A 19,073-nucleotide genomic window follows, 5' to 3' on the forward strand; every position below is an offset into this window, starting at 1 on the left:
TAAATAAAATAAATAAATAAAATAAAATAATATAAATAAAATAAAATAATATAAATAAAATAAAATAATATAAATAAAATAAGATAATATAAATAAAATAAAATAATATAAAATATAAAATAAAAAAATATAAACAAATCAAATTTTTAAATAGTTTTTAAATAAAAAAGTAAAAATTCTACATAAAGAGGTAAGACCATATAAGTCTTACATATAAATGCTGAAAATCCAAAATTTATGAGCTATTTTACAATAAAAAGTTTTCTAACTTCAACTAAAACTTAAAATTATTGCTTATAAACTTATTTATAAACTTAAACTTATTATTGTCACTGTCATCAAATATGTTAAACAAAAATATAATTTAAAAATATATTTAAAATTTTTTAACAAGTAAAATTTCATACATAATAAATAAATATCTAATATTAATTAAATATAAGTAAATAATATTAAATATATTCTTTAGTTACTAAACATTTAATCATATATAAATTATAAAATAATTTTAAAACCTTAATGCATGCACTCCATCTTCATGAACTGTTAATGATGTCACTTTACTAAAATGACCTTCTAAAGTCATTTCTTTTAAACCTGTTTTAATATTCCAACCATGAATAGCATAGTCATCGGCAGTGGCAAAGACAATTTCTTTTTTTAAATTGGGATGATAATAGACAATACTGCAATAATAAAATATTGATCAAATAAGAATAAAAATAACAATTTCTTATAAATAATGTTACTGTAATATTTATAAGTATAGCAATAAAAAGTCTTACTTAACAACTCCTACAGTTCCTTTTAAATTATGTATACAAACATGATATTTTAAATCCCATAATCTTACAGATCCATCAATCCCTCCTGAAGCCATACTTAAACCATCTTTTGTTAAGGCAATTGCAGATACTGGACCATTGTGGATAGATTTCCAAATTTTTATAAGTTTTAATTCTTTAATTATATTCAATTTTAAATAATAATATCGATAATGATTTTTAATTTGTTATTAGACATACTTAATTATATTTTTTTAAATAAAATAGATTTACCTTGTCCACTCCATAATTTAAAAAGACTACTTTTATGATGAGTTATTATAAATTTTCCATCTTTACTAATAGAAAAACTATTTATTTCATCATTAATCTTTTTATTTACCTTTCCTAATTTAATCACTGTTCCATTAGATATTGTTACTATTGATATAAAGTCTTTATTTTGACAGAAAAGTTGTTCGCCATTTTCACTCCACTAAAAATATGTACATAAATAGTTGCTATTTGCAATTAAATTAATATTAAAGTTCATAAATTACATATTAAATTAGAGTACCTCGATATTTCCTCCTGTGTAAAAGGCCTCATACTTACTTACTACATCAAATCTAAAACATATTTACTGCTTTAAGAAATTTTTTTTAAGTATTGGCTTTATTTAATTAATTTAAATAATTTAAATTATTAATTTAAAAAAATAATTAATAGTGCTATTCATTTAATTTATAAATTCTTACGATTCTTTTAAATAATTACTGTTCATTTTTTATTTCATCAATATTTTTCAAATAATATAAAAATGTAATTATTTAATTTAACTCTTTTTTTAAACCCAAATATTGAAGAACACGTGGAACGATGTATTTGAAAAATAAAATTCTAACATAACAAATAAACAGCTTTCAAATGATACTAGCGTCCTCTTTAAACAACATTTCAAACTACTCATTATATACAACAGCGCCATCTATTATAATGCACAAAATTATTAGATTTCTAGTTTATCAACTTCTGGCTTATGACATGTTCAACTGAGGTTAGAAAGGTTAAAACAATATTTTTAAGAGCTACGTTTTTCACATTTATGTTGACAATAAGCCGTTTTTTATACAAAATTTACTCGTTAATATCAGTATCAAGATCACAAATTCATAAAACAAGTTTGCTTAGTAATTAATTGGTTATGATTTCTTTTTCCCGCTTTATTTATGGAGAATTTATACGCTTATCTGCTGTCAAAACGGCACTTTGAGAGAATTGAGTGTTGATTTATTAAAAATGTTTGTTTTATAAATTTTTAATTTTTATAATACTTTCATAAAAATAGATGACGATATTTGGAAATTATACATTTGAGATTCAATTACAGATTAGTATGAGAATTCAACATTAAAATTTTTTATAATATTAACAGTGGATCACGCGCGCAGCGCGCTTTTTATAATTCTGATATGTGCTTTTCTAACGAATCATTTTATACTTATATTATTTAAACAATGAAAAATAACCAGACTATGAAGTGACTGATCTTTCAAAGAAAAGCAATAATTTTAAAAATAATGAGTCCCTTTTAAAAGAAATGGGCTAAACAGCATAGTATTTTATTAACTTTAAAATTTGTGCAATATAATAAATTTATTTTTCTGTAATATTATTGTAATTATTTAAAATCAAATTAAATTTTTAAAAACAAATTTAAGATGGAAGCATTTGCCATTTCAAAACGTGAATACAATGGTAATTATTATACTTTATTTTTTAAGATTACAAAATATTTTCAGTACTACTTTTAAATTTGAATTATGATATTGTTATAATATCAATGTATATTTGTGCTAAATATTTAAAAATATTTTATATTTTATTTTTTTTAATTTATAGAATTAGAAGTAACTGGAGTATCACGTAGTGGTAGAGTATGTAAAAAGTCATACAAACTTATGGATTTTGAATCTTCAAGTAATGTAATTGAAAATAAAATTAAGAAACCGAAATTTCAATTACCACATGAGCAGGCTAAAAAGAAAAAATCAATAGAGTATCAACAAGTTCATTCTCCAGTTTCTCAAGTAATTCATACAGTTCATGTTGCTCAAATCCATCATCCACCTCCAAACAGAGATACTATAATATCTTCAAAAAAAGATATTAAATTATCAACAATATCAATACATAAAAAAAAAAAAATAGAATCTAGTTCAGACTATGAAACCCAATCACAATCAACAAATTCAGAATCTGATGAAGATGATAATAAAAAATTACATATAGCTGAATTTTCTAGTAACAATATGAGATTTGATACTTCAAAATCAATTGATGATCAGATTGTAATTCCAAAAACGAAATTACTATTATCGACAAAACCTAAAAAAAAAGTTATTCCACTTAAATTAGACATGAAACCAAAATTGAAAGCAATGGTTATATCAAAACCAGTAAGTATTTTATTTGACTATGATATTAATCTGATAATGACGAATATAAAATCATAAATACAATTATTTTAGAAAACAAGATATACTGCATATATGTTATGGTCTAAAGAAATGAGATTAGAATTACTCAAAGATTGCCCTACCATGGGTAAGGATTTTAATATTGCATATTAATAAAGGATTATATATAAATTTATATCATATCATAAATGTATATATTTAACTTTAGACTTTACATCAATTTCAAAACGATTAGGAGAATTATGGGCAATGGTTCCTAATATGGAAAAATATAATTGGAGCAATCGTGCTAAACGCCTTGCTGAAAAAAATCAAACGATATCTCCAAAAAAATTTATATCCAAAACTAGTATGTTTATTTATTTATATAAAAATATTACAGAAATATATGTGGTTTAATTTATTTTTAAAAATTTGGATATATAGTATTAAATATATTTTATGTTACTTACAGATCAAATTAAATCATGTTTATCTAATTCACCAAAAAAAAATTTAGAAATTTCTCGATTACCTGAGTCAATAAAAGTATTACCATTTCAATCGTCTCGTAATGGTAAAGAAGCAATAAGAGATCCCATTAAAGAAATGAATATATTCAGAGATATTGAACTTCAACCTATTGATATTGCTGCATACTTAAAATTATTAGGTGAAAGTTTAACAGTTATTGGTGAAAAATTAAAAGAACATAATGGACAAATAACTGTTTCAGGAAGTCTATCAGTGTTATTAGATTCATTATTGTGTGCTCTTGGTAGTTTAATTTGTCTCTCCCAACAGATTCCTATTATTGGACATCGAAATGCTATCTCCCTATCTAAGACTTTAGAAAATATAGCCTATATTATGCCAGGCCTATAAAATTTAATTTAAAAAAAATATATTTTAATTCTAAACTGATGTGTAATGTCAAATTGTCAAAATATCTTGTATTATTTACCCTTTATATATAATAAAATTTACATTTTATAATAACTTATATATATTAATATTAAATAATAGATATGCATATTTGTTCAATTCTATCTTAAACAAAAAAATAAAGTTTATAATAATTGTTTACTTGTAAAATGTTATATTATTCATAACAATTACTACAAATTAATTTGAGAAGAAAATAATGTTCTTCATTTTTTAAAAAATATAATTTTATCTAAATAATAACATACTCCTATTCCTATAATTTTGCTATTAAATATTAAAATAATGGCATTTGTCATGTAATATATATATATATGAAATGTTTCGTTTCAATTTTTCAATAAATTTAAAGAAAATAATTTTTAAAATGAAATATATACTTAAACTGCATTATTAAATTTATTATAGTATAATAGAACAAAAACATTTATTGGTAGAATATATTAAAATTGCATATTTTACTATTTCCATACATTATTTTCAAATACAATGATTTTGGCTTCAAAATACATTCTATAAAAATAAAATTATGCATTATAACAATCTATTATTTTATTAAAATCCTTTTAAAAAATAAACATTCTTTAATAAATTAACGTTTTATCTATGCAAAATGAAAATAAGGGAGATATTGATAACGAATCAGCAATTTGTCAATGAAATAAGCTGTTCAGATCTTTGTTGAATGCCGTATAAAAGCATTGTAAATATAGAAAAAATATACTTACATTTATTATTTGACTTAGATGTTTTTTGCATTCGTAAAGTGAGCATCTCTCATCATATTAGAAACATATTCTTTAACATGCATGTTCGAGTTTCGCCTTTTTGCCGTATTATATATGCACAAAACATCTAACTCATTGGCCCAACATCAATGTGATCCACTTTGCAGACAATTTGCTCTCGTACGTAAATTCTCGGGCGTAAATAGTGTTGACGAAAATGGGTGTCATATTTGTCGAACACATGGGCGGCATTCGCTTATTCTCCTGTCTACATTGTGACACAAATCTTACAAACAGAAACCAATTAATAAGTACACGTTTTACGGGTGGTTCCGGAAGGGCTTTTCTCTTTCACAAAGTTGTTAACGTTAAGTACAGGTAAGATGGTTCACAAGGTATTCTTTATTTCTTAATCATATAATTGCATAATATAGAAAGTTTTCGACTCGTACGCAATTTTACTGTTATGTGTACAGCTCTCAGTGATAATTAAAATATATAGAAACATAATTATAATTAACATAATTTTTCATTAATGTTTTTTTATCAACTAAAAATATTTATATTAATATATATTTCTTAATATTTGTATTTTTATATGACTGATAAATATTTAAATATTCATATTATCTATCAATATAACTATCATGATTTTATTTGAATTTTACATATTATTTTCAACATTTAATTGTATGCACTTAACATGTATATATTAATAGTAATGTATGATCAATGTAAAAACTAAAAAATAAAAAAAAACTAGCTTATAACATAAAAATAAATTTTAAAAAAAATGTTTCAAAAATTATAACAAATGAATTTCTAATATTCTTATGTAACTAATATTAAATATATTTAAGAATACTATTTGCCATTCAAAATCAACTACAATTTTCTAAATAAAAATTATTAAAAATTTTAGTGAAATACAAGACAGAGTCATGTTAACTGGTCGTCATATAGTTCGTGATGTGAATTGTAAAAACTGCAATACAAAATTAGGATGGATGTATGAATATGCTCATGAACGAAACCAAGAATATAAAGAGGGTAAAATTATTTTGGAACGGGCATTTATTACTGAAAGTGATGGCATAGAAGAAAATATTTAATTTATTATATTTACATTATAATGAAAAAGTCACATTATTCTTATATTGTATTTATGATTTTTTTTTTTAAATATAATGTTCAAACTGCATTATAATAATTATAAAATTATAAATATATTTATATTAGGCATATATGTGATTAAAAAGGTAAGACTGCTACCAATGTGCTTTGAACAAAATCAATAACGATATTTTTGACAATGTATAACTTCATCCTCAAACAAACTAAAGCACTAATAATACAATTTAAGTATACAATAAACCATTATAGTTTTATTTAACTTTTTCTAAATATTTACTAGCTACATATTTTTGTTTAGTTAAAACAAACTATAACTAATTTTTATAAAATAGTTAATATAAATATCAAAACTAATAATATTAGAAAAATTTAAAAGTGTTTTAAATAAAATATTTTTAAATGTTTATCAGAATTCCACATTTGTTTTAAAAAATGACTATTTTATGAAACCAATTAATATAAAACTTTTGACATATTTTAATATAACATATGAATCAATTATAGAATATATATTTATATTAAGATATATTTATTTAAAAGTAAGTAAAAATGAATTTATAAGAATTTACATAGCCCTTAATAATTTAAAATATAAGTAATAAGAAATTTTTTAAAATAAAGATAAATTAAAAAATAATTATATTAGTAATAATATGAATTTATGTTTATGTATATTCTATGTAATAGTAGAAAATTAAATCAAATATTTGAAATCTCTATATAAATAAATATATATGGTAAAAATTAGATTTAATTGCTTACTTTTAGTATTAAAGTAAAGAGAAAATAATTTAATAAACATTGAGTTTGTTGCAAAAAAAGATATTGGTAAAATAAAAATAAAATGAATAAATTAATTGTACAGACTGGCATAATTATTCAGCAAGCTATGAAAATAATTGTTTTTCACAAATTAAATCCTAACTGTACAAAAATTTGTTAAATACAATTAATCTAACAATATGAAAGTGATTCTAAGATACTAATTGAAAATGATTAATTAATAAAATTATATTGAAAAATAAAACAATTATTCAAAGGGACATATAAATGGAGATTTTATATTGAATATATCAAAGAATTTATAAGTAAATGGAATAAGAAAAGTATTCACTAATAGTATTATTTTATTATACACAAATAATTGTTTATATTAAAATAATATAGAAAATAGTTTTATTGGATTTAACATTATGTTATAGTATCATTTAAATAATCAATATAATGAAATACCTATTAAATATAAATATAAATAATTTCGATGATTATTTTTAGTCATGTAAAATTTAAATTAAAATAAATTATATTTTTATTAGTAATTATTTAATATGAAAAATATTCATTTTCTAGAACCTGAATCATGTTTATGATTTTTCATAAAATTTGGAAATTTAAAAATTATTTTTTTAAACCAATGTTTTCTTAATATATTATAAACTATTACATTATAATTTAATCGATAAACATAACGAATTCTACAATAGAAATACTACATCATTATAAACCAACTTTAAAAATAAATATGAAATACTCACAGTATATATATATATATATATATAAACACTAGATATATAAAAAATAAGAAGGTACACAAAAATTCTTTGAAAGAAATTTAATAAATAATTTGCTTTATTTTTTTATTTATATTTTATTACACTTTTTAACTTCAATATTTTCAATATGTGTATGGTTCTAGGTTTTAACCACTAGGAGCAGTAACTGGCAGTTAAATATTCATGAAATTTTAATTCGTACAAATCTTATATATACATACATAACCATGTTTATCCTTGCTTCTAAAATGAGATTGAGTGTGCTTTAAAAATGATGAGAGAACTTTTTTAGTATTGTACCTAGTCTTTTCTAATTGCTTGAACTATTTGCCAATGAAAATCTATAAAACAAAAATAGTGAATATACTGAACACGGTACAAATGTAAAAATAAAAATGGGTGTTATATTTCTTGAGCACATTGGTGGCACTCGTCTTTTTTCTTGTGCATCTTGCGATACAAATTTAACGAATAGAGATCAGCTGATAAGTACGCGATTCACCGGAGCAACAGGCCGAGCATTTCTTTTCAATAAAGTCGTCAATCTAAAATATAGGTATCTCTAATAAAATTTGATTTCAATCTCAATTCATAAGCCTTAAATAACTGCCATATTTTCGATATTATACATTTTATATGTATTTGGATTCTATATACTGTTGTAATATTTGAGTCTAGACACTTTAAATTGAGAATAGTAATAAATAATATTGATAGTTATGTTTAAATTATTAATAATTTAAAACTATATTTAATACAAGCTTTGCACAGATTTTGTTTGTCAAATTTTTTTAAAATTTATATATTTTATTAATAGATCATCATATTAAAAAATTGAAATCAATCAATATAAATATTTATACTTTATAGATGTATAAATAATTTGAGGTTTTTATCAGGTAATATTTTATTTATAGTGAAGTACAAGATAGAGTAATGCTAACTGGACGTCACATGGTACGAGATGTGAGCTGCAAAAATTGTGATGCTAAATTAGGATGGATGTATGAATTTGCTACAGATAAGAACCAACAATATAAAGAAGGAAAAGTTATTTTGGAGCGAGCTCTTATCACAGAAAGTGAAGGCATAGGTGAAAGTATATAGGTAATATGTGGAAAGTATAGTATAAGTTTCCATATATTAATTAGATTTATATTAATAGTATAATGATGTAATTCTTTTTAGTTTATATTAAGTGTTAAATAATCTATATATATATACACATAATCAAGTACCATTAATGATTCCTGTATATTATGTCGTGTGCATTATATAAATAATGAATTATTCAATCGATTCAATGGAATTGTAACTTGTATACAATTATGTAATAAAAAATTGACAAATTAAATACTAATGATTTATAAATCAAAATCACAATATTTTAAAAGCTATCAAGCATTTATTATGGTTTTTAAATTAAATATTTTGAATAAAATATTTACTTGTAATTATTATAAAGTTTTCTTTTATTTAATACAAAATTAAATTTATTCTTACAAACTACTATATAATAAAAGGTATACTGTATGGATAAATTAAATTTTTAGAAAAACAAATTGATTAAAATAATTTAAATTATAAAAAAGTTTTATAAATAGTTAATTGAAATATATTAATTAATGTATTCAATTATATTTAATTGATCATTTTTATTTATATTTTTATACTAAATGTATAAAAAAATATTTTCTTATAAAATTATTCGTTGCAAATGTAGAATTTAATTATTTTAGAAAACATCTTTAAATTCATTTACTTTTACGCCCTCTTTTATCAGCTATGTAAACTAGTAAGAATCTCGTACATTCCTAGGCATAGCAGAGGTGAATATACCGCAAATAGAAAAGTAAAGCATTTTTGTTAGATTTCGTTTTCTCTATATGCATCTATATCATTTGTTATGTGATACAATATTAAAACAAATATTTCTCGGTGGATTCATTTTTCATAGAATATGATATTAGTGAACTATATTTGAATATAGTTTTATTTGTATTAAAATATATACGATATGAAGATGTTAAATGCAAATAATTTGAAATTTAATTTTTCATATAAAATTAGATATGATCAACGGCATTCTTTAACTCTTTTGGGGCGTTAAATATTATTATTACGTGATATTGCTCAATAACACTATTTTAAAGTGATTTTTTAGCTATTAACACATTCACACGAAAACGTACACATGAGCACATATACAGGCCCACACATAGGCATAGGCATGTGCTGTTTGCATATGAAATTTGTAAAATGCTTATTTGGAAAAATTTCAACGATAAGTTAAATTTCACAATACTATTTTTATCAATTCGATGATTTAAAATTTAAACAAAAAAATGTGATCTGTATTATCTAAATGTACTAAAATAAAAACTTACTTTTGTAAAATTAATTCATATTGGAAATGCTTATATCAAGTCAATAAAAAAGAATACACATGATACAGAAATAATCTTTACATTATGATGTTTTGGAATATTATTTTAATTACAATTGGTTTTTATTTTGGTGCTGGAACATCTATAAGTAAGTAAATTTATATTTTTTGTTAATTACATTTGTTATAGCAAAATTAAAAAATATATTAATTTGTTTTGAGATCATCCAGATGGATATTGTGCACCGTATAATGGTAAAATATGTAAAAAATATTTAACTGGTATTGGAACAGTATGGTTTAACGACTCAATCGATAATCCTAGTGGATGGCTAAATGAAAAAATTACAACCGATTTATGGGATGAGCTAATTCAAAAATTAACTGAACCATGTCGTTCTGCTGCAGAGGTAATATATTAATCTTTAATTATTTATTACCTAATTATTTATTTTAAATATTATAAATAAGGCATAATGTATAAAATTATTATAAAATAATATTGATAATTTAAAAAGTTATTTTTTTGAGCTTAAAATACTTTCAATCTTAAAACCAAAATATATTTTATTCATTATTTAGAAAATGCTATGTTTTTATGCATTTCCTCAATGTCAAGGAATTGTTGGACTACCTCTTTGTTATGAAGATTGTATGGCAGTACGACTACAGTTTTGTTTTAATGATTGGGCTTTAATTGAAGACAATAAAGTTAGAGAGATTTATATAAGATCTCGTGGACATTTCAGACTACCGGAATGTGAAAAATTACCAAAAATTTCTAACGAAGAACTGACATGTTCACATGTTTCTTTAACAGTTATGAACAAAAATCTTATAACGTGTAAGTCATGTAAAAAATTTTTTGAAAATATTTTTTTTAATATATTTAAAAACCTTTCTAAGAATTTACATTCATTCTATTAATAAATTTATTTATCATATATATAAACAATTAAAGCATTTCTTAATGTTTTAATTAATATGTATTTTGGTTATTAATATTATGATTTAACGATATAAACTTTTATAGAATTATTTTATTTTTATAACTATTTTAGATGATTGTTATAAAGATAAAGGACGTTTTTACATGGGTAAAATTAATAAAACAAAAAGTGGTCTTGCATGTCAAATGTGGAAAGATCAAAAGCCACACAGCCATGATGGACCACCAGATGTCTTTCCACAAATTCGTTTTGGTGAAAATTATTGTCGAAATGCTGGTGGAGATGAAAGAATGCCATGGTGCTTCACTATGAATACCGATACTAGATGGGAACATTGTGATATTCCTTTATGCGGTATTAATATTTTTTTATTTATATTTACTAAGTTATACCATTATTAACTATTATAATTCAATATATTTTATTAGAAAATTCAACAGCTACAAGTATTAAAATTGATCAAAATGATTTGACAATACAAAGTTTCTTAACATCAAAGTCGATACTTATCATATCAATTTTAGGATTTGTTACTCTAGTTATTTGTTTATCAATAATTCTCATTACTCAAAAATTCTATAAACGACATCAAGGTTATAACCAAACAGAATGTCAGGTAGTATGAAAATTTTGTTATAGAAATTAATTGACAGAATTATATTCCAAACTTATTGATTTATTATTAAAATTTTATTTTATAATTTCAATCTTTATCATATTAGTTATGTTTATTCTAAAAATAGTGAATTTTTCTTAAAATTATAAATAGCATATACCACATATCATATATCTACTATAGTAAATTATCGTAATTAACTATAAAAAAAAATAATTTGTTAATGTTTTTAGAATATATCAATAAGCCTACATATAAAGAATTTTTATTAATTTTTTTAATGTTATCCTAATTCAAGTTAAAACAAGTTTTTTGAACTGTATTATTTTGCATTTTAATTTAAAATTTTTAATAAATTTATATTTTAGGAAGTAAATATTGATTTAAATAAATTACCAGACAATGATGCTTATCATAAAACCAGTATTCAACTAAATCCAAAATTAGAAAAACTTGAATTCCCAAGAAATAACATCATGTATGTAAGAGATTTAGGTCAAGGTGCTTTTGGTCGAGTGTTTCAAGCTAAAGCACCTGGCCTCATTCCTAATGAAGAATTCACTAATGTAGCTGTAAAAATGCTGAAGGAAGAAGCATCTGCTGATTTACTAGTTGACTTTGAACGAGAAGCATGTCTCCTTTCAGAATTTGACCATCCTAATATCGTGAAACTCTTGGGTGTTTGTGCTCTGGGACGTCCCATGTGTCTTTTATTTGAGTATATGGGCCGAGGAGATTTAAATGAATTTCTTCGCTCTTGCTCTCCAGGCAACTATATTGTACGAAACGCTGAAAGAGATGATACCTTTACCGATTCTCGTTTATCGCACATGGATTTAATAAACATAGCGCGGCAAATCGCCTCTGGCATGGTATACTTATCAGATAGAAAGTTTGTGCATCGAGATTTGGCTACACGAAATTGTTTAATCGATGATACCATGATAGTGAAAATAGCAGATTTTGGATTATCACAGAAAATTTATCTGCAGGATTATTATAAAGGAGATGAACAAGATGCTATTCCAGTGAGATGGATGCCATTAGAAAGTATCTTATATAATAAATACACAGTAGAGTCAGATGTCTGGGCTTTTGCTGTTTGTTTATGGGAAATCTTTAGCTTTGCACTTCAACCTTACTATGGAATGACACATGAAGAGGTTGTCAAGTATATTAAGGAAGGTAATGTGTTGCTATGTCCAGAAAATACTCCTCTGTCCATTTACAATCTCATGAAACTTTGCTGGAATAGAAAGTCAACAGAGAGACCCACTTTTAAATTTATTCAAGAAACACTTAACAATATAAAATATGAACTTAAGGCTGAAAACAGATCGAATAGTGTACCTCTTCGAATACATCTTTGAACTCTCTTTTGTGAAAAAGAAAATGCAATTTATTATCTCTTAATTCTTAATAAATAAGACATTCTTTTTTAAATCGGTTGAAACTATAAAACTTTTATACAATTTTTTAAAAATGCATGTGGGATATGAAATCCAATATTTCTTTAAAATTATGTTAGTAAATACTAATAAGATTAGTACAATACTAAAACTCTAAAATACAAGATGTACAAAAGCATTTTATTTTTATATTCTTTCATAATATAATTAACTTTTTAATTTTTTAAAGTACATTTTAATATTTAAAATCTTTATACAATTAACTAAATTAATTCAAATTTAACATTTTTTTACTTGTTAAAATTGTATTTAAATATAAACTCTGATATTAAAAAATTAATTCTTTTAAATTATTAAAATTTTAATAAAATTTACATAAATTCTTATATAGTCAATTATTTGTACTTCATACATAACAATTTATAAGTGTATTTCAGTCATTTTATAGTAATGTGTACTTTTCATATGTTATTACAGTTTAATTTAGCCAATACGATTGTTGTCAAACAATTCACTGTTTATAGTGAAAAATAATTCTAATATTTTATTCTCTTCATTATAACATAAGTATTGTAGTTGCACCAATACAATATTGCAGAAAAAAATAAAACATTGTTTCTAAAAAATTTTAAAACGAATTTTTTTATTGTACTACGGTACTTCTATAATATGTGTTATACATTTATTATATAATACATTTACAAAATGTTTTAAATTTTACTATTAATAATCATTGGGCAGTTCATTAAATAAAGTAATTAATTCTTTATCATTATGTTTAAATATTTTTAAATGAGTACAAGAATATTTTTCTTGCATTTTAGTATGATGGAAATCTTGTGGAATAAAAATTTTTGTTGAAGAAAATAAATCATCATTGGGAATTTTTTTCCAATTGATTTTTTGTACTGGTACTTCTTTATAAAAACACTTCCTAAATACTAAACAATGAATATGACGTAATTTTTCATAATGAATTCTCATAAAACCTAACTTTGCTAAAATAACTTTCCATGATAAATTTATTATTCTGGTATTTGCACCCTCATGTTTTGAATCAGGAGTTATAATGAACAATATACCACCATCTTTTAATAAATTATATACTTTTTTGCAACATAAATATCGTTGTTTTGGACATGGAAGATATTCTAAGAATAATGAAAAGATAACTGTATCAAATGAATTTTTTGGTAGTTCAATTAATATTGTTTTATCTTGCGAAAAAATTTCTTCTTTATCTACCTTTAAATTTAGAAAATCACATTTTATAACATCATTTGAATAAGGAACTATGTCTATAGCAGTTACAGAAAATTTATTTTCTGTTTTAAATGGATTATAACAACTACCAACATCTAAAACACTTATTGTAGATGAAACTGTAGTTTTAATATTTTTAATATTAAAATTTTTATTTAAGATTTGAATATTTTTCTTAAATAAATATTCTTCTCTAGCATCAAATTCGTTCATCTTTCCATTAAAGAAATAATCTTTACATTGTTGTTTTATCCATTCTATTCTACAGTAAGTAACTGAAGTATTTTTGGATTCATATGTCCAATATTTATTTGCAAGTTCATACATAAATTCAGCATAAGTCTAAAAATAACAAAAATGGTTAATATATGGATTAAATACTTGAATTACATAAAAGAAAAAATAAATTCAATTTACTTTTAATTGTTCACTTTTTGTAACATGTATTTTCCATGCTTCATCTATCCCAAGAATTTCATATTCACTACGTAATTCAGCATGAAGTTTTTTAATAAAATTTGCTAACTGTTTCTGTTTTTCTGAAATTCTCTTATAATTTTTCTTATTAAATTCAATATATTTGTCGCACTTTCCTTCCATCTGACTAGATTAGAAATTCATCTTAAAAAATATATTTAATCTGAATTATTTTACTTTGTGAACCAATGAAAAACATAATTTTGCATTTTAATATGCTAATATACTTTAAAACAATAAAACAAATGTAAATTTTCAAGCTAACTCATAATTTTATCTCAAAGAACATTAATTTCCAATATAATGATATACCTTTAATTAATTATATAAGTATGTTCAGTAATTTCAATTTACACCCTCTAAACTTATTCATAGTTTTATTAACTATTTGAATGAATAATTATTGCATTAATTCATTAATCAAATAATTATAAATTAAAGTAGTAGAATAAATATTGTCAAGATAGAATTAATGATTTATCCATTTAAATTTTCCATATTCTTTCCTGCATCTAATCATTACTTAAGAGATTTCTAAAATCAAACTATTAAAATTATATAAATATTATAAATATAAAAGCAATATACTTACATAACATTTTAGTCATATTGTATAAAACTTTTTTTCTATGTTTAATTTAATTTATAATCATTAAAATTATAAAAATTAATGCAAATAAATTGATGATCAATAAAAACAATACAGAAAATCAAACTTGACCATAATTTTGTTTTATTGACCTACGTTTTCTTTAAAATTAAACTATAGAAATAACTGCTACTAAACTATATGAAGAATCATAAAATATATTCCTATGTAATTAAATAAAAATATACAACTATCATTATACTTTGCAAAGATTGTACTTTTCCATTGAACAGCATTGAAGGGAATATGTTGTGAATTGTATAAAAAAAAAAAATTAGGAAAAACATTTTTGACAAGAATCACACAAGCAAATACCTTATAAATTACCTTATAAAAAATTCAAATACTGAAATTTAACTGAAAAAAAAATAAAATAGAAAACAAATATGCTTTGAAATTGGTCACTTGTTAAAAGTTTCTAATATTTCTCAATTTTTTAAAATTCATCACTTATTAATATGGAATATACTAACTTTCCTATAAAAAAAACTGTATACTTATCAGAAATTGTGTAAATTATTTATCAAAAAAAATTTTAATAATTTTTTATTTTTTACATGCTGCACATTTGTAAGCATTCATTTATCATAATGTTTTTTGAAAAAAATAGGATTTCGTATTTTATAAATTACATTATGTAAAATAAACATTTATATTGTTAAGATTTACTCACACCTTGTTTTTATTATTATTAATATCTTTACACAAATCTTCCACGTGTACAAATGTTCAGACTGTGTTTCTTGATACAAACAAAAAATTTGATGTTTTAATATCTTGTTTATTTATTTTTTATGAATATTCAATTTTCAATTTTTATTCTAAGAATAGAAATCTCTTATTTGTTCACAGTAATTAGAATCTAGATTCAAATTTATAGATAAAATCCTTTGGCACTGATTTTGTAGTTAAATAATGTATCTAATAATAAAAACTTACCCTTTTAACGAACAGTTACATAAAATATTTCAGATATATTTCATATATGTTTGTATAACGAAAATAAAAATAAAAAAAAAACATTGTTATTTATATATTATCAATAGTAAAATATATTGTTTCTCAAATTATTAGTAGATTTTAGTTACTTCTTTTTTAACACAATTTTTTTTACTAAAAGTTTCATTATATATATTCATATATGTATAAAATAAAGTTATGTTATAATAAAATTATATTACAATTTTTTTAATCAAATATAATATACTTTAAAAATCGAAAAAGCAGTTGATAATATTTTATAGATAAAATAAAATATAACAATTAATGAAATATATTTACATAATTTAAAAATTAAAAATATAAAGAATTATATGTACTATTGAAATTAAAATTTATATTTTTAAAATATTTAGGAAATTACTTTTTTAATTTAACATTTATACAGAATGAATTTAACCTCTGCCATACAACCTTAGAATTTGTCAGTTATGTAGATGTATTATGTCCATCACTTCGTATTCTGTTTAAAAAAAATAGTTGTAAACGGCTCTTAACAGTTCAGTAGTACTCAACGGAATTGATATATTTGTACCATTTTTCTTACTAGTTGCTTCGCGTATAATAAATTATTAGTTCTTTTATATGAATTGTAATGTTTATATATTAGAATAGTTAATATTTGTACAAATAGATTTTTTTACGTTTCAAAGTACGATTTAAGTCTTAGTCAATTATTTTTTAGGTTTGTTTTATTTTATTCAGTATTAAAGTTTAAGAAAATTAATCTAAAATCTTCCAATTATGAGAAAATTTGGTATTTTACATTATTATATAGTTGTATATTTCTGGTTTTATAGACAATTGATATTATTATTTTAGAAATTTATATGAAATTGTTGAAAAATAAATTTTAAATATTTTTACAATAATAAACACTGTTCTAGATAAATTGTATTGTACAATGTCTAATATGTTATATGGTGGCGATGAAATTGGAGCTCTTGTTTTTGATTTGGGTCACCATTCATTAAGAGTAGGCTATGCCCAAGAAGATACCCCAAAAGCAGAAATTCCAGCAGTTGTAGGTATTGGAGAAGATGGAAATTGTAATTTATCAAAAGTAGAACCTATGGATATAGACGATAAGAAACCAGATAATAATATTACACAAAGTATTCCAAAATATTATATTGATACAACAATATTGCATGTACCGCGTAAAGGAATGGAAGTTGTGAGTTATATGAAAGATGGTATGATCGAAAATTGGGATCATTTTGAAAAGGTTAATTTTAATGTTATTAAATATTATATTAATTCTAAAATGTTTATTAAAATTAATTTAATTAATTTATTATAGGTCTTAGATTACACCTATTCAAAAGTTATTCAATCTGATGCTGAGTATCATCCAGTATTATTTTCTGAGTCACCTTGGAATATTAGAAATAAACGAGAAAAATTGACAGAATTAATGTTTGAAAAATATAATGTACCTGCTTATTTTCTTGTAAAAAATGCTGTGCTTGCAGCATTTGCAAATGGAAGAGCTACTGGTATTGTTGTTGATAGTGGAGCTACACATACATCAGCTATACCTGTTCAGGATGGATTTGTTTTAACACAAGCTATTGTGAAATCTCCTCTTGGAGGAGATTACATTTCGATGCAGTGTCGTCAATTTTTACAAGTGAGTTTGATGTGGGAAATGCAATTATTATATATTTAATAGCGATATTTATATATATGTATGTGTATATTTTATACCTATATTTACAACATACTGAATTTTTATATTAAATAGGAAAATGACATTGATCTTTCTCCAGCATATATGATTGGAAGTAAAGAAGTTGTAAAAGATCATGATAAACCTAGATGGGTGAAAAAGAAAAATATTCCAGATGTGACAAAATCATGGCATAATTATATGGTAAAGAAACTTGTTCAAGACTTTCAAGCTACTTGCTTACAAGTTTCTGAAATTCCATATGACGAGAAAATTGTTTCAACTACTCCTGCAGTTCCTTATGAATTTCCAACTGGTTATCGACAGGATTTTGGCTGTGAAAGATTTCGTATACCAGAAGCCTTATTTGATCCAAGTATGGTTCAGATGAGAGGAGGTATGGTTGGTAACACAATGCTTGGAGTTGGACATATAGTTACAACAAGTGTTGGTATGTGTGATGTTGATGTTCGACCAGCCCTTTATGGCAGTGTTGTAGTGACTGGTGGTAATTCTTTTATTCAGGTAATATTTTTTTTTAATAAGTAATTGAAAATGATAGTTTTGTTTTGTTTTTACTATTAATAAAATTTGTAATCTAATATTTAATTAAGTATTTTCTTTAATTTTATATAATTTTAAAAAAAATTAAAATTTAATGCATTGATATTATATCGACAAATATTTATTTAAAATAATAAAAGCTATCAATTTAGATATTTAAGATATATTCCATTATAAAAATATTTTTAGGGATTTCCTGAAAGATTAAACAGAGATTTGTCAATGAGAATACCATCCAGTATGAGGCTCAAATTAATTAGTGCTAATGGATGTGCAGAACGTAGATTTGGATCATGGATAGGAGGATCTATTTTAGCCTCGATTGGAACTTTTCAACAAATGTGGATATCAAGTCAAGAATATGAAGAAAGTGGTAAAAGTCAAGTAGAAAGAAAATGTCCATAAATACTTTTTGTTAAGCATAATATTTATTAAATAATAGACATATAATATGAAAATTTGTAGATTATGGTAGAGTAATTTGTATTTTTAAGTATGTAATTAT

General features: G+C 22.7%; 7 protein-coding genes across 10 annotated transcripts in view; 5 read left to right on the forward strand and 2 right to left on the reverse strand.

Moving 5' to 3' along the window:
- Positions 1 to 1,548, reverse strand: part of LOC105366855 (transducin beta-like protein 3) — a 5,253-nt gene extending 3,705 nt beyond the window's left edge. The window contains exons 1-5 of the mRNA XM_011505442.1: positions 1,523 to 1,548; positions 1,342 to 1,393; positions 1,059 to 1,260; positions 786 to 960; positions 516 to 686 (exon numbers count right to left, since the gene is read on the reverse strand). Of these exons, the coding sequence (XP_011503744.1) occupies positions 516 to 686; positions 786 to 960; positions 1,059 to 1,260; positions 1,342 to 1,393; positions 1,523 to 1,548 (626 nt within the window). The remainder of the gene's footprint in view (positions 1 to 515; positions 687 to 785; positions 961 to 1,058; positions 1,261 to 1,341; positions 1,394 to 1,522) is intronic.
- Positions 1,549 to 1,800: 252 nt separating this feature from the next.
- On the forward strand, positions 1,801 to 4,147 carry LOC105366829 (HMG box-containing protein 4-like). 3 transcript variants are annotated; one of them, XM_011505401.1, is made up of 6 exons: positions 1,801 to 1,821; positions 2,486 to 2,522; positions 2,667 to 3,223; positions 3,296 to 3,371; positions 3,453 to 3,593; positions 3,699 to 4,147. In XM_011505401.1, the coding sequence occupies exons 1-6, from the start codon at positions 1,804 to 1,806 to the stop codon at positions 4,106 to 4,108; spliced, it is 1,239 nt and encodes a 412-aa protein (XP_011503703.1). In that variant the 5' UTR covers positions 1,801 to 1,803; the 3' UTR covers positions 4,109 to 4,147. The 3 variants fall into 3 exon arrangements, with proteins under 3 accessions (XP_011503703.1, XP_011503702.1, XP_011503704.1); XM_011505400.1 differs by having other exon boundaries at positions 1,803 to 1,830; XM_011505402.1 differs by lacking the exon at positions 2,486 to 2,522 and having other exon boundaries at positions 1,812 to 1,830.
- A 774-nt stretch (positions 4,148 to 4,921) lies between these two features.
- Positions 4,922 to 6,054, forward strand: LOC105366828 (protein yippee-like 5). Its single transcript, XM_011505399.1, has 2 exons — positions 4,922 to 5,274; positions 5,819 to 6,054. Exons 1-2 carry the CDS (start codon positions 5,114 to 5,116, stop codon positions 6,006 to 6,008), a joined length of 351 nt encoding a protein of 116 aa, XP_011503701.1. The 5' UTR covers positions 4,922 to 5,113; the 3' UTR covers positions 6,009 to 6,054.
- Positions 6,055 to 7,751: 1,697 nt separating this feature from the next.
- LOC105366827 (protein yippee-like 5) lies at positions 7,752 to 8,783 on the forward strand. Its single transcript, XM_011505398.1, has 2 exons — positions 7,752 to 8,139; positions 8,501 to 8,783. Exons 1-2 carry the CDS (start codon positions 7,979 to 7,981, stop codon positions 8,688 to 8,690), a joined length of 351 nt encoding a protein of 116 aa, XP_011503700.1. The 5' UTR covers positions 7,752 to 7,978; the 3' UTR covers positions 8,691 to 8,783.
- Positions 8,784 to 10,054: 1,271 nt separating this feature from the next.
- Positions 10,055 to 12,976, forward strand: Nrk (Neurospecific receptor kinase). The gene is made up of 6 exons (XM_011505443.1): positions 10,055 to 10,118; positions 10,192 to 10,379; positions 10,552 to 10,813; positions 11,031 to 11,273; positions 11,348 to 11,535; positions 11,904 to 12,976. Exons 1-6 carry the CDS (start codon positions 10,055 to 10,057, stop codon positions 12,903 to 12,905), a joined length of 1,947 nt encoding a protein of 648 aa, XP_011503745.1. The 3' UTR covers positions 12,906 to 12,976.
- Positions 12,977 to 13,953: 977 nt separating this feature from the next.
- On the reverse strand, positions 13,954 to 16,760 carry Samtor (S-adenosylmethionine sensor upstream of TORC1). Of its 2 annotated transcripts, none has more exons than XM_011505404.1 (4): positions 16,697 to 16,760; positions 14,625 to 14,811; positions 14,190 to 14,549; positions 13,954 to 14,095 (listed from the first exon to the last, which is right to left on the reverse strand). In XM_011505404.1, exons 2-4 carry the CDS (start codon positions 14,805 to 14,807, stop codon positions 14,036 to 14,038), a joined length of 603 nt encoding a protein of 200 aa, XP_011503706.1. In that variant the 5' UTR covers positions 14,808 to 14,811; positions 16,697 to 16,760; the 3' UTR covers positions 13,954 to 14,035. The 2 variants fall into 2 exon arrangements, with proteins under 2 accessions (XP_011503706.1, XP_011503705.1); XM_011505403.1 differs by lacking the exon at positions 16,697 to 16,760 and adding an exon at positions 16,273 to 16,297.
- A 195-nt stretch (positions 16,761 to 16,955) lies between these two features.
- On the forward strand, positions 16,956 to 19,034 carry Bap55 (Brahma associated protein 55kD). Its single transcript, XM_011505406.1, has 5 exons — positions 16,956 to 16,991; positions 17,220 to 17,560; positions 17,636 to 17,965; positions 18,080 to 18,529; positions 18,758 to 19,034. Exons 2-5 carry the CDS (start codon positions 17,237 to 17,239, stop codon positions 18,971 to 18,973), a joined length of 1,320 nt encoding a protein of 439 aa, XP_011503708.1. The 5' UTR covers positions 16,956 to 16,991; positions 17,220 to 17,236; the 3' UTR covers positions 18,974 to 19,034.
- The last annotated feature ends 39 nt before the right edge of the window (positions 19,035 to 19,073 follow it).

This window comes from Ceratosolen solmsi, unplaced genomic scaffold (assembly GCF_000503995.2).
Source record: "Ceratosolen solmsi marchali unplaced genomic scaffold, CerSol_1.0 scaffold94, whole genome shotgun sequence".
Classification (NCBI taxonomy): Eukaryota; Metazoa; Arthropoda; class Insecta; order Hymenoptera; family Agaonidae; genus Ceratosolen; species Ceratosolen solmsi.

Excerpts from the sequence above, each read along its gene's own strand:
- LOC105366829 (XM_011505400.1), top strand. The coding sequence starts at position 1,804 with ATGACATGTTCAACTGAGGTTAGAAAG. Across the intron at positions 2,523-2,666 it reads TTCAAAACGTGAATACAATG|AATTAGAAGTAACTGGAGTA; the intron begins GTAATTATTATA and ends TTTAATTTATAG. Across the intron at positions 3,594-3,698 it reads AAAATTTATATCCAAAACTA|ATCAAATTAAATCATGTTTA; the intron begins GTATGTTTATTT and ends TGTTACTTACAG.
- LOC105366828 (XM_011505399.1), top strand. The coding sequence starts at position 5,114 with ATGGGTGTCATATTTGTCGAACACATGGGCGGCATTCGCTTATTCTCC. Across the intron at positions 5,275-5,818 it reads GTTGTTAACGTTAAGTACAG|TGAAATACAAGACAGAGTCA; the intron begins GTAAGATGGTTC and ends TAAAAATTTTAG.
- LOC105366827 (XM_011505398.1), top strand. The coding sequence starts at position 7,979 with ATGGGTGTTATATTTCTTGAGCACATTGGTGGCACTCGTCTTTTTTCT. Across the intron at positions 8,140-8,500 it reads GTCGTCAATCTAAAATATAG|TGAAGTACAAGATAGAGTAA; the intron begins GTATCTCTAATA and ends TTTTATTTATAG.
- Nrk (XM_011505443.1), top strand. The coding sequence starts at position 10,055 with ATGATGTTTTGGAATATTATTTTAATTACAATTGGTTTTTATTTTGGT. Across the intron at positions 10,119-10,191 it reads TGGTGCTGGAACATCTATAA|ATCATCCAGATGGATATTGT; the intron begins GTAAGTAAATTT and ends ATTTGTTTTGAG. Across the intron at positions 10,380-10,551 it reads CATGTCGTTCTGCTGCAGAG|AAAATGCTATGTTTTTATGC; the intron begins GTAATATATTAA and ends TTCATTATTTAG.
- Samtor (XM_011505404.1), bottom strand. The coding sequence starts at position 14,807 with ATGGAAGGAAAGTGCGACAAATATATTGAATTTAATAAGAAAAATTAT. Across the intron at positions 14,550-14,624 it reads CAAAAAGTGAACAATTAAAA|ACTTATGCTGAATTTATGTA; the intron begins GTAAATTGAATT and ends TGTTATTTTTAG. Across the intron at positions 14,096-14,189 it reads GTGATTTTCTAAATTTAAAG|AATATCTTCCATGTCCAAAA; the intron begins GTAGATAAAGAA and ends CATTATTCTTAG.
- Bap55 (XM_011505406.1), top strand. The coding sequence starts at position 17,237 with ATGTCTAATATGTTATATGGTGGCGATGAAATTGGAGCTCTTGTTTTT. Across the intron at positions 17,966-18,079 it reads AGTGTCGTCAATTTTTACAA|GAAAATGACATTGATCTTTC; the intron begins GTGAGTTTGATG and ends TATATTAAATAG. Across the intron at positions 18,530-18,757 it reads GTGGTAATTCTTTTATTCAG|GGATTTCCTGAAAGATTAAA; the intron begins GTAATATTTTTT and ends AAATATTTTTAG.